General features: G+C 43.7%; 1 protein-coding gene across 2 annotated transcripts in view; it reads right to left on the reverse strand.

Annotated features, from left to right (window-relative positions):
• The window catches only part of SLC2A9 (solute carrier family 2 member 9), a 141,349-nt gene extending 132,344 nt beyond the window's left edge, over positions 1-9,005 (reverse strand). For both annotated transcript variants that reach the window (XR_011559592.1, XM_070757345.1), the window contains exons 1-2: positions 8,847-9,005; positions 3,344-3,442 (exon numbers count right to left, since the gene is read on the reverse strand). Coding sequence is in view for 1 of the 2 variants with exons in the window: in XM_070757345.1 (XP_070613446.1) it covers positions 3,344-3,442; positions 8,847-8,897 (150 nt within the window). In the remaining variant the exon portion in view is untranslated. The remainder of the gene's footprint in view (positions 1-3,343; positions 3,443-8,846) is intronic.
• Positions 9,006-14,135: the final 5,130 nt, after the last annotated feature.

Consider the following 14,135-nt stretch of genomic DNA (forward strand, 5'->3'; position numbering starts at 1 on the left):
ATAAACATATATCCATTGTAAGATAAAATACAGAAAATAGTATAAGGGCAGACTAGATGGACCATGAGGTCTTTTTCTGCCATCAGTCTTCTATGTTTTATTGTCATGCTGATAGATTGGACATTGAAAATATCATAAAAGCTACTCATGGTCCTACTACATACACTATATCAAGAATATCTGATGTAGGATAGGTCAGGTCATATTGACCTGAAAAAGTACATGGTACCCAGACAACTAGTCAGATGCAAGAAATCCATTCTAAAAAGAAGGATGTTATTTGGAACTTGCAGCCTAGTCTATGTATAAAGTGAACATAATTGCAAACAGCCCGTGTTACCTTTTTCTGAAAAAAATAAAAATAAAAATTAAGTTTTATTTTTATTTTTCATTTGTTTATGATCAACCATCTTCACATACAGTTTAATAATGAAATAGGTATTAAATTTTTTTTAAACAGTATCTAACATCAACATTTTAATAGGTTGGGTCATATAGACCCAAAATAATACAAGTGTATAGTAAAAGGAAACAGAACAGCAAGGATAGAAGCAGCCGTCTAGTGGTTGATTTTAAAAACTTAAATGCATTGTGTGTGCAGAACAGTTATCCCCTCCCGCTTATGAAGGACTTACTCAATCCTCTAGCCAAGGGGAAAATATTCACCAAACTGGATTTGAGAGAGGCTTATTACCGCATTAGAATAAAGGAAGGGGATGAGTGGAAAACCACTTTCAACTGCCCAATGGGGAGTTTCCAATTCCATGTTATTCCATTTGGCCTAAAGGGGCCCCCAGCTGTGTTCATGCAATACATAAATGAAATCTTACACTCCCACCTTTACAATGGCGTTTTTGTGTATTTTGATGATATTCTTATCTATAGCCAGAAAATCTGCATGACCACGTCAAATTAGTAAGGCAAGTTTTAAAGAAACTGTAAAACTTTCTATGTAAAACTTTCCAAATGTGAATTTCACAAAACTTCAGTAGACTATTTGGGATATCGCATCTCAAATGAAGGCATAGAGATGGACCCAGCTAAGTTGAAAGCTGTGCTTGATCAGCAAGCTCCCCACACGTGCAAACAATTACAGAGTTTCTTAAGATTTGCAAATTTCTATCGACAGTTCATTCCACCTTTCACTAAAGTTACCTTGCCCCTAACTGAACTACTAAAGACCGGGCCAATCCCTGCCAAGCTGAAACCATCTCAGCCTATTAGGTGTACAATAGAATGCCAAAAGGCTTTCAAAAGACTTTTTGCAAAGGAGTCTTTTTTCAAAAGACTTTTTGCAAAGGAGCCAATCCTGCAACACCCTAATCCAGAGCAAACCTTTGTGATCCAGTCAGATGCAGCGATGTGGCAATAGCAGCTGTGTTGGAAGGGGACAGCTATTACCATGTGCATTTCCAAAAAGCTGACCCCCACCGAGAGAGGGTGGGTCATTTGGGAAAAGGAAGCTTTTGCTGAATGTGTAGCACTGGTGACATGAAGACATTTCCTAGAAGGCGGAACAATTCCTGGACTGATCATAAGAACCTCAAGGCATTAAAGAACCTCAGAGGCTTTCCCCTAAGCAAGTACGATGGGCCCAATACGTCACACATATCAACTTCACACTGAAACATATCCCTGCTGGGAAGAATCTCCTTGCTGACGCTTTGTCTCGAAAAGCCAGTATAACAATCAAAGAGACCAAGAAGTCCATCCAATCATCCCATGTCTCGCCACGCCTTCTGAAGGAAGAAAGAAGGCCGCACCTGTCCACACCCAAGGCCTGTCCACACCCAGACTAGGAGACAACCCTGACAAGGGGAAAAGGAGCGGGAGAACAAATTGAAGTCAGCTTTGCCAATTGACCCATGGTTCAATAACCAGAAGGAAATTCTAACACTGAGGGAAGGGTTGGTTTGGAAGGGAACCACTCCCTTCTTAACCAGGGGGGAGTTGGGGAGCCCTTGCAGAGTAGCGCCAAGGACTTTAACTCATTTTCGCTGATAAAATCGCTCGGATCCGGGCGGACCTCGACTCCGATTGGAAAGCAGAGTCGACTGATAATGAGTCAGTCGAGGTGACTGGGGCACGTACTTGTCCACCTATCTGGGAAGAGTTTGATCTGATGAAGTGGACAAGGCCATTGGAGCTGTGAGTTCCGCCACCTGCTTACTAGATCCGTGTCCCTCCTGGCTGGTTTCGGCCAGCAGGGAGGTGATACGGAGCTGGGTCCAGGAGATTGTCAACGCTTCCTTGGGGAGTGGGTCCTTTCCAGCACCCTATAAGGAGGCGCATGCAGGCTGGGAGCCACCTGGCCATCCTCCATGTGTTTGCGATGCCGCTGAGAAAGGTGCCAATGACCCAGTAGGCCTCTATCTCTCTCCCTTTCCTCCTTGCATTCTGGGAGAGTGAAGGCACCACTTCCACAAAGAAACAAGTCAGTCTTTATGACTTGCTTAACTTTCTTCCTTGACTTGCTTCCATCCTCCCCCTGCTCACACACACACAGCTTCAGCAAAGGAGCCCAAGATGGCCACCTCTTCTGTCGCTTGTTCCCACCCAGAAGATAGGCATGGAAGGGGCACTGAAGAAAGGGGGTGGATGCATCAAACTAGAGGCCTTTAGGAAACGTGCATTGTTTGGAGGCGGAAAAGAAATGTGGCCAGGCATTACTCTTGTGTTTATTCTTTCACTTTACTGGGGCTGGAGTTGCCTTGAGTCGCATTCCTCACTTTATCCAGCAAGAGAGATGGTACCCTAGGAAGCCATATTTTAATTACAGCATTCGGCACATGATGGAATCTTGTTTTTCTCATCACTTTTCTTGGGGGAAGGAAAGGCATCTGGGGGGTGGGGGGTGGCGCAGCCTCTGTGGCACAGCACTGCACTGCAATGAAGAAATGGGCAACAGAGCGGCCAGTGCAAAGGAAAGAGGAGGCCGCTTTCCTTCTTTATAGAAAGAGGTTCCTCCTTCCCTCATGCAATTTCTCTAGAATCCACTTTGATATGTGTGTGTGTATGTATAATTTAACAACCAGTTCACCCAGTCAGGTTGACCATTGCAGGAGGCTCGTCCCACATGTGTGGCAGAGCTGGAGGATGGGGATGGGCCAGGCCTGCCATGACAGCCAACCTGATCCTGGGCAAACTGGTTGTTAAATTATTTGAATCCCCTCTTGCCTGAAAGCATCTTCTTTGGTCTTCTGCTGACAAAGAGCCAATTTACAGTTGGACAAGGAAACAAGGAACACAGAACAAGTGTAGACTAATGCTGCAAAATTTTTCTCTTACTACATCCAATTGCTGCACCAAACTGATTTTAGATTTTAAAAAATCATTTTCTCACCACTGTTGGAGCATTCACCACAGACAGATTATAACCATAAAGGAAGGAGGATCCAAAGGCTCCAGCCAAAGATGCTGTTATAAGACTAATAGACCAGTCCTGAAATGAAAAAAGAATACTGTTAAGAGTATAGAGAAACAACAGAAATATTAAGGAAACACTACTTGTAGAAATAGAGGTTGGAAAATCTTATTTTTCTAAACCAAAAACAGAGAGAAATTGTCTTTCTTAAGGAATTTACATTCCTTAAGAAATCAAGCAATCTATCTATTCCAATCTGTTTATGCCAGCCTTCTCCAAATTCTCCAGCTTGAAGAACTATTGATGGTCTAAGTCAGGGGTGTGAAACTGATTTGCCAGTGGGCCTGATGCGTCACACACGACACACTCACCCCAGTTCCACAAATGGAAAAAAATGTCAGAAAACATTATGTGACAGCAATCTAACATGGCAAGTTTGACACCAGTGGTCTAAGTCTACAGTTCCCCCAAAAAATCAATTCAGATGTTCATGATGGGCTGCTTGAAATTCTTGGAGTTGTACCTGGGGGACAAGATATGGGAAAAGTTGAAATATGAGTCAGAATCAGAATTCCTGAAATATGCTGTTATATGCTCTCTATAGCATTTTTTCTTAATCATTTCCAGAAAATCATTTTCTTATTTTAATTCTTAGGGAAAAAGATTCAGTTTCTAGCAAGTGCACCAACTTGTAACAATTCATATTTTAATAATTTTGGTCAGCCTCCACACAATGCCCACAGGTACAAACCCCCTCACTTCTAGATACATGAACAAGTGTCACTCTCTCCTAGTATAGTCAAAATCTAGAGCAATTATAGAACTCTTTGCACAGTAATGGGTCTCAATTAAAACAAAAACAGAACAGAATAAACTAAAAATGGCCAGGGTTAAATTACTTATTTACAATTACAAAAAATAATGAATTGCCCTATTCTACACTAAGCCTGAGCCCATCCTTGACACTGGATGATTATTTGATTATTACCCATTGGATATTCAGATATTCACACCAGAGCCAAGGTGGACCAGTGGATAGAGTGCAGTACTGCAGGCCACTAAAACTGACTGCTAGATCTGCAGGTCAGCGGTTCAAATCTCATTACCAGCTCAAGGTTGACACAGCCTTCCATCCTTCCAAGATGGGTAAAATGAGTACCCAGATTGTGTGGGCAATATGCTGGCTCTGTTAAATAGTGCTACTGCTAACAAGTTGTAAGCTGCCCTGAGTCTAAGGGCAGCATAAAAAATTGAATGAATGAATGAATGAATGAATGAATGAATGAATGAATGAATGAATGAATGAGATGTTCACAAAATGCAGATTTCCAGTAGGGTGCTAGACTGTGGTAGTGGTGGTGATGGTGGGGTAAATCTCATTAATTAACTAATTAACTAACTAATTAATTAATTAATAACAATGCTGCTCACTGAGCTCAAAGACTGAGTAGCTGTGGGGTAAGGATAAGTGAACATTACCTAGGGATAACATTTTGGTTGTTTTGATCCAGATCTAGTCATCATTATATCCCACTGATTACTCAATTGTGTGTAGGAAACCCTATTTTTTCTTTTATGTTATATTTTATGTAACTTCATAATTATTCTCAAGTGTACCCAATGTGCCTATATTTTCACACTACTTCAGCTTCAACCACAACAACACAAGAGCACACAACAGATTTAAACTTAATATTAACCGCTAATCCTATGTAGCTTCTGCTCTGGAAATCTCACACTACTTACCAGAGCTTACAAAACTTTCGCCAGACCCATCCTCGAATACAGCTCATCTGTTTGGAACCCATAGCGCATTTCAGACATTAACACCCTTGAAAATGTTCAAAGATACTTCACAAGAAGAGCCCTTCATTCCTCCACTCGAAACAGAATACCCTACAACACTAGACTTACAATCCTGGGTCTTGAAAGCTTAGAACTACGACGCCTTAAACATGATCTAAGTATTGCCCACAAGATCATATGTTGCAACGTCCTGCTTGTCAAAGACTACTTCAGCTTCAACCACAACAACACAAGAGCACACAACAGATTCAAGCTTAATATTAACCGCTCCAAACTTGACTGTAAAAAATATGACTTTAGTAATCGGGTTGTTGAAGCGTGGAACTCCTTACCGCACTAACCCCCAATATTTTACCCTTAGACTATCCACGGTTGACCTCTCCAGATTCCTAAGAGGTCAGTAAGGGGCGTACACTAGAGTGCCTTCTGTCCCCTGTCCTATAGTCTCTCCTATATCTCCTATTTCTTCTCTACTATATCCTCTATAACCTTCATTGTGTATTACTGTGTATTGGACAAAATAAATAAATAATAAATAAATAAATAAATCTCTCTTTCTCTCTCTCTCTCTCTCACTTTTTCTTGATCTCACTGTCTGTTCCACTCTCTCTCTCTCTCTCTCTTGTTCTCACTTTCTCTCTCTTCCCTTCTTCTCTGCAGAGGCCGATGAAGGTTCTTCTTAGTTTGAATGTTCCGGGCGGGCTGGCAAGGGGATGGGAAGCACGCGCGCACGTGCATTCAACATTCAAAATCACCTTCGCCGGCCTCCGCTGTGAGTAGAATGCCTGCCCCACCTTTCCTGCAGCCCTTTCACTGACAGCTTGGGACGAAAGCGCTCTCGGCGAAGGGAGGGATGGTGCAGGCATTCCCAAAGCGCTTGGAGCAGCTAGTGGCCGGATCAGGAGGACGAGAAGCCGCAGCCACCAGCGCTGCTGCAGCCACCACTGCGGGAAGAGCCGCACCTCAAGAAAGCCAGAGAGAGGGGTGGATTGGGCGGGTGGGGGGCAGTGGTGAGAAGCCAGAGGTGCGAGGGGGCCAGAGGCGCTGGGGGGGCAGAGTTTAAAGTAACCTTCGCCCACCTCCGCACTTTCCTTGCTCCCCGCCCCCAACTCCAACGCCCGGCTCCTTGCGTGGCCTTGGAAAAAAGTGTGGGGGGGTAGGTTTTGGGCACGCGGCCGCATGGCTGCACACCTTAGAGTGAACATACGCCCAGTGTCCAATTTTTATTCATAAAACTATGAGGATGCTACAACAGTTATAAGTGAAAAACAGTCAATTTTTTCAGTGCCACGGTAGCTTTGAACTGTCCCTAAAACAAATGGTTATACAGTGGTACCTCTACTTAAGAACTTAATTCATTCCATGACCAGGTTCTTAAGTAGAAATGTTCTTAAGTAGAAGCAATTTTCCCCATAGGAATCAATGTAAAAGCAAATAATGCGTGCAAAGCCATTAGGAAAGAAATAAAAGCTCAGAATTTGGGTGGTAGGAGGAGGAAGAAGAAGAGGAGGAGGACAGTCACTGCTGAAGGAAGAAGGTGAGGTGAGGTGAATAAAAAAACCCCAAAACTTTAAGGCTTAAAAAACAAAAGAGGGACTCTGAGGCGGCGAGGAAGAGCACACGCCTCCCATACACCTGGCGCGAGGCTTCCTCCCATACACTGTGCCAGAGAGAGAAATGGTAGGAAGCTGGCCGGGCCTTCGTGCCACTCAAATTTCCTGGGAAATTTTCCCAGGCTCGGGTTCTTAAATAGAAAATGGTTCTTAAGAAGAGGCAAAAAACTCTTGAACACCTGGTTCTTATCTAGAAAAGTTCTTAAGTAGAGGAGTTCTTAAGTAGAGGTACCACTGTACATTGAGAACTATCTGTAGTTCTTTCTGCTCTTCTATTAGCATTGCTCATTACTATACATGTCCTTGCTCAGCCTGGAGACCATGACACTCCACCTAAAGAAAGAAGTTTCTCCCATAGTTGGAAGCAAATGTAAAAGATAAGGGATAGCTCTCCCATGGAATAATAAATCCATTTGCCTCTGCTTTAAAACATGTTTTCTGAATCTGGGATTTATCAGGCATACTTCCTCAGCTACTGCCCCCCAAAAGGACAGAACACCTGTATGATTTCACTTTTCATGATACAGATTCATTTTTATGTGAAACTGAAAATGAAGAGAATTAATGAAGATAATTGGATTGTCATTTAGGCCCCTGAAGAAGTTTATGTGGGAAGAATATGAGAAGGCTTTTGCAAGGCTACCTGAAGAATTCTTAGGATAGCAAAGAAAAAGCAGTATGTCTTGTAATACAGAGATTGGGCACTTTTAGGACTGATAATCATGTATACCCACTCCACTCAAGAATGATTAGGACTAGCAAGATTCCCTTTCCAAACAATGATACTTGGGTGGGACTTGGGAGGGAGAGAGAAGGGAGCTAGGGCTGCAGAAAGTGAAGCTAGAAGGCCAGAGGGCCAGGGGCAGGCTGACATTCAGGCTGGGATGCAAACCATAGCTTCCACCGCTGTCCTGAAAAATGCAGACAGAATACTGTAAGGCAGTACAGGGAGTCCTCGAATTATGATCATAAATGAGCCCCAAATTGATTTTGCTAAGTGAAACATTTGTAAAGTGAATTTGCCCAATTTTATGACTTTTCTTGCTACAGTTGTTAAGTTAATCACTGCATTTGTTAAGTTCGTAATGTTAAAAATCTGGATTCCCCATTGACTTTGCTTGTTCAGAAGTTCACAAAAGCTGATGACTTGAGCCCCAGGACACTGTAATCATAATTAAATATGAACAAGTTGCCAGCTATTTGAATTTTGATCATGTGACCATGGAGATGCTTCAACAGGAGCAGTTGCAACAGACTGCTGCAACACTGGTAAGCCTGAAAAATGACCATGTCACTTTTTTTCAGTGCCATTGTAACTTTGAATGGTCACTAAGTGATCTGTTCTAAGCTGAAAACTACCTGTATTCTGCAGGGCTGCCTTCTCCCCCTTTCCATCCAGCCAATAACCCTGGATCACCTTCCTGGAGATCTTCAATACTGTAAGTTGGGTAGTATTTTTAGCTATGAAACCAAAAGCTGCAGTACAAATTTATCTTAAACTTTGCTGCTCCCTCTCTAACCCTCCTTTAACCTCTCTAACACCCTTCTTTCTGCTCCCTTTTTAACCTCCTCCCTTCTTCTATCTGGAAGGTAGAAACTCAATTCTCTGAGTGTTGGTCAGCCGTAAGACCCTCACCCCGCGTGCGCGAGTGCCAGCTGGACTATCACTGTATCTCCCCGTTTTCCCGGTAATCGGTCCCGCGATTCCGAAAGGGCAGTCAAGCGTACGTCCCGGAGTCGAGCGGACACAGAGCCTGCTCTTCTCCTTCCTGGCACTTGAGAGACCCCGGCCTCTTGCAGAGGAAGGGGGCGAACCTGCGGGTCAAGAGGAAGAGGAAGCGGCACCTGCCACCGGAGACTCCAACTTTGTCGCCAAAGCCGGAGCTCTCAGCTTCTTTCCCAGGAAAAAGCGAATGCCGTCGGTCACCGCTTCCTTGGGAGCGATTTCTGGACGGCTCACTTCCGAGGAAGCGGGCGCGTACAGGTTGCGCTGTGCAGCCAAGCCACGTGGATTGCTGCGCAAGATGGCTCTTTTCCCCCGAGATTCGCGCTTAGTTACTCACGTTTCTCCCTCTTTGGCTATGCCGTGCGACAAGGGGCACTAGGCTGGCCATGTTGGACGGCTACTCTGGCCTCGGTTGTCGGCACCCGCGACTGCCAGCTCCTCTACCTGTGCCCCCGGCGTACGGGCGGGGCGCCGAAAAGGTGGAGCCCGGAGCCAGTTGCCGCCAGCTACGAGAAAGAGCGCGGCTCGGATCCCAGACAGAGGTCGCAGGCCTCTATTGCTGAGGTGTCGAGTAGAGAAAGGCAAGCCGCCGCCTTATTAGGCAGTTTGGCCAGGAGAGAGTGTTTTCTTCAGAAGATTGGGATTCTCCCAGCTTGAAAAAGAGTTTCAGTGTCAGAATTTCTTTGCACTTGGCTTCTACATTGCTTTCATTCACCTAAAATTTGCCACTTTAAATACAGACCATAGGAGCATTCCAACTGCCAATTGTTCATCGAATCCCAAAAATCTGAAATATAAGATGAAAATCATACCTATGCTAGCTAGTGATGAGTGGTGCATTGCCTCTTGTGGACTGTAAGGTACCCAAGTTTGCTGACAAAACCAAATTATTTGATGAGTTTCAAATTGAGACTCTGAATACTTCCAGAAGACGTTTTTTAAGAATATGGCACATATTGGCACACAAACAACTTTAAAATTGACTCTTAATTTCCTTAGTAGTTTTTAATTTTAAATTAAAACTTCAATCAACGATAACAAGAAATTTAAAGTTCATGCTAGTCACTTTTGGCTGATGTGCCAATTTCCACTTTCTTGACTACTACCAAGGAAATTTAAGAGCCAAAGGGAAAGTATGTTAAGGAAAGTAAGTATGTTAAGGAAACGAAACCTTAAACTTTGAAAATCAAAAGAAATAGATGAGGAAGGACTGAAATGTAACTGGTTAAAATTAAAAATGATTTCTATTTTGAGTGTTAATTATCAGTAATTGTGCTTGTAAATTAAAAGAATTCCCACTTTACTCAGGCCTGGCACCCTTAATTAATCCTTTTATCTATGGATGTTTAGGCACTACCATGAAAAATCCAGCAACATTTTATCAAATAAATTGTTCTTTATCTGTGAAAACAAAATGCAACAAAACTTTCATTACGACCTATAAAGCATGTTAATAAAGGAAAGATAAACAAAGGAGTTATTGAAATGATCTGAGGATGTCTCAACTTCCCTTCAAATATGTCTCAAAGGAGTTTTTCCCCTAGAAGAAATAAATATTAAGGAAGCTATAAGGGAAGTTTATTTCATTTTGGATAGTGTAGCTGAAAGTAGTGGAGGTCTCTGGTTGCTGCCATCTCATTCAGATAAAATTCTCTTGTACAGCTACCCCAGTGTTATTCTCACTCCAGTGTGCATTGTTATCAAGCACATGAAATCTGGTCATATATGTGCGTGTTGGTCAGAAAATGATGTTTTACATTGCTAAGGTAGTTATTAAATGAGGCATGAGTATACTATAATTGTTATGTCCTGAGAAGCTGGGAGGTTTTCACTCCAGTCTGACTGGAATGTTGAGCAGGGAAATTCTGACTGGCTCCTTCCCAAAAGGGCTCCCTATTTAACCCCCTGCCAAAAGCAGGCAGATGCTGATGTTTGCTCACTGTAACCAATAAAGAGCTGAAGTCACACTACCAGTCTCCTGCATCTTCAGTATCGGAACACAACATTGGTGACAAAGGTTGGATGCTAAAGAGGATTTTAAACAAAGACAGTCCAGCCTGGATGGAAGGAAGCATCAGAACATGAGGCACCAGATTCAAACCAAACAAAGAATAAAGCAACCAAGTAGAGCATCATGACCCCATTTGATGGAGAGAATGAAACTTGGGACAGCTATATGGCAAGATTCTTCTGCTTCCTGGGAGCTAATGATTTGAAGGATCTTTCAGATAACAGGAAGAGAGATATGTTCCTGAGTCATTGTGGGCCCAAGGTTTTGGTAGGTTAATGGACCCCAAAACAATAGAAAGAGTTTATTTATTTAATAATAATTAATTTAATAATAATAATTTATTAGATTTGTATGCTGCCCCTCTCTGAAGACTTGGGGCGGCTCACAACAGTATTTATTTATTTATTTATTCATTCATTCATTCATTCATTTATTAAATTTGTATGCCGCCCCTCTCCGTAGACTTGGGGCAGCTCACAACAGTAATAGAAAAAACAATGTACAATACAAATCTAATAATTAAAACTCAAAACGCATAATTTAAAAAACATGCACACAAGATACCATACATAAACAATATAGGCCTGGGGAAGTTATCTCAGTTCCCCCATGCCTGATGGCAGAGGTGGGTTTTAAGGAGTTTACGAAAGGCAAGGAGGGTGGGGGCAGTTCTAATCTCGGGGGAGCTGGTTCCAGAGGGTCAGGGCTGCCACAGAGAAGGCTCTTCCCCTGGGACCCACCAAACGACATTGTTTAGTCGATGGGACCCGGAGAAGGCCAACTCTGTGGGACCTAATCGGTCGCTGGGATTTGTGTGGCAGAAGGCAGTCCCGGAGATATTCTGGTCCGATGCCATGAAGGGCTTTATAGGTCATAACCAACACTTTGAATTGTGACCGGAAATTGATCGGCAACCAATGCAGACCGGAGTGTTGGTGTAACATGGGCATACCTTGGGAAGCCCATAATTGCTCTCGCAGCTGCATTTTGCACGATCTGAAGTTTCCGAACACTTTTCAAAGGTAGCCCCATGTAGAGAGCATTACAGTAGTCGAATCTTGAGATGATGAGGGCATGAGTGACTGTGAGCAGTGAGTCCCGATCCAAATAGGGCCGCAACTGGTGCACCAGGCGAACCTGGGCAAACGTCCCGCTCGCCACAGCTGAAAGATGGTTCTCTAATGTAAGCCGTGGATCGAGGAGGACACCCAAATTGTGTACCCTCTCTGAGGGGGTAAATAATCCCCCGCCAGGGTTATGGATGGACAGATGGAATTGTCCTTGGGAGGCAGAACCCACAGCCACTCCGTCTTATTTGGGTTGAGTTTGAGTCTGTTGACACCCATCCAGACCCCAACAGCCTCCAGGCACCAGCACATCACTTCCATTGCTTCGTTGACTGGACATGGGGTGGAGATGTACAACTGGGTATCATCTGCGTACTGATGATACCTCACCCCATACCTCTGGATGATCTCACCCAGCAGTTTCATATAGATATTGAATAGCAGGGGGGAGAGGACTGACCCCTGAGGTACCTCACAAGGGAGTAACCTTGAGGTCGACCTCTGACCCCCCACTAACACCGACTGCAACCGACCGGACTGGTAGGAGGAGAACCACTGAAGAACAGTGCTTCCCACTCCCAACCCATCCAGCCGGTGCAGAGGGATACCATGGTCGATGGTATCGAAAGCCGTTGAAAGGTCAAGAAGCACCAGGACAGAGGATAAACCCCTGTCCCGGGCCCACCAGAGATCATCCATCAACACGACCAAAGCAGTTTCCATGCTGTAGCCGGGCCTGAATCCTGACTGTTGAGGGCCTAGATAATCAACTTCTTTCAAGGACCGTTGGAGTTGGAGCACCACCACCTTCTCAACAACCTTCCCCATAAAGGGAAGGTTGGAGACTGGCCGATAGTTTTTAAGAATGGCTGGGTCCAGGGAACGCTTCTTGAGAAGGGAGCGCACAAGTGCCTCCTTGTAGGGATCCAGAAAGGACCCCCCTCCCCAAAGAAGCGTTGACAATCTCCTAGACCCAGCTCCATGTCACTTCTCGGCTGGCGGAAACCAGCCAGGAGGGACATGGATCCAGTAAGCAGGTGGCGGAACTCATAGCTCCAATGGCCTTTTCCACTTCATCAGGTGTCACCAGATCAAACTTTTCCCAGATAGGTGGACAAGTACAGGCCCCAGGCACCTCAACTGACTCATTGTCAGTCGACTCTGTTATCCAATTGGAGTCGAGGTCTGCCCGGATCCAGGCAATTTTATCAGCGAAAAACGTGTTAAAATCCTCGGCACTTCTCTGTAAGGGCTCCCCAACTCCCCCTTGGTTAAGAAAGGTCACCCTAAACAGAGCGGCTGGGCGGGATTCTGCTGATGCAATCAAGGCGGCATGATACGTGCATCTTGCCACCTTGAGCGCCACTTTGTAAATCTTAATAAAAGCTCTTACAAATGTTCGATCGGATTCAGACTTACTCTTCCTCCATCGCTTCTCTAGATATCTCTTCTGGCGTTTCAACCCCCGGAGCTCCTCATTGAACCATGGAGCTCTACGGGGTCTAGTGCCGCAGAGAGGTCACAATGGTGCAATCCGGTCAAGAGCCTCCGCTGCAGCCTTGTTCCAGGCCTCAGCAAGAGACTCCACTTAACTGTGGATGAGTGCATCTGGAATAACCCCAAGCGCCTTCTGAAAGCCCTCTGGGTCCATCAGGCATCTGGGGCGGAACAACTTAATCAGTTCCGCCTCCCTGCAGGAAAGGATTGGAGCCAGGAAGTCAAGCTGTAGTAGAAAATGGTCTGACCATGACAAAGGCAACGCTTCTAAGCCCCTTAGTCTCAGACCATTACTCAATTGCTCAGAGAGGAATACCATGTTGGGTGCGTGTCCCCCTTGGTGAGTCGGACCCTATATTACTTGAGTCAGGTCCATGGCTGTCATGGTGGCCATGAACTATTATTATTATTGGATTAAAAATCAAGTGAACAGAGCCAAGCAGAAGGGAAGAAATCTTATTTTTGCAGGCTTATATACTGATGTGGAGAAACAATGATGGGAGCGGTCGCTGTTTCATCTGCGTTGCTTCCGCTTTTCTTTTCTGCTGAGCTTCAGGTCATGGAAGAATTAAGAATTAAGAACTAAGGAATATTGTACCACCCAACCTCTTTTTTTTTACAGGTTCAACTCTACTAAATTCATTGAACTGAGTATGGTGAGATTTATTTCTATTTCTCTTGGAGAAGGGGATTGATGCAAAATTGGACTGAACTGGATTGAACTTTGATTCTGGAACTAAGAATACAAAACTAGATGTAAATTGGACAGAAAGAAAGAAAACCTTGCTGAACTTTAATGAATTGAACTTTAATGAACTGAATTTTGATATTTTTATTACTTTATTACTGATACTAATATCATTTCCCCTTCCTATTAAAAGGCCAACTTTAATTAATATTGACTAACTTTAATCAACTTTAATTAACTTTAATTGAAGATATAAAGTAGAATTTATTAGATTGACCTTAAGAAAGTTAAAAATTTGATGAACTGTAAAATATTAAATAAGAAATCATTATTCTTTCTGTACTATAATTATACTATATATTT

The sequence above is a fragment of the Erythrolamprus reginae genome, chromosome 7 (genome assembly GCF_031021105.1).
Source record: "Erythrolamprus reginae isolate rEryReg1 chromosome 7, rEryReg1.hap1, whole genome shotgun sequence".
Lineage (NCBI taxonomy): Eukaryota > Metazoa > Chordata > Lepidosauria > Squamata > Dipsadidae > Erythrolamprus > Erythrolamprus reginae.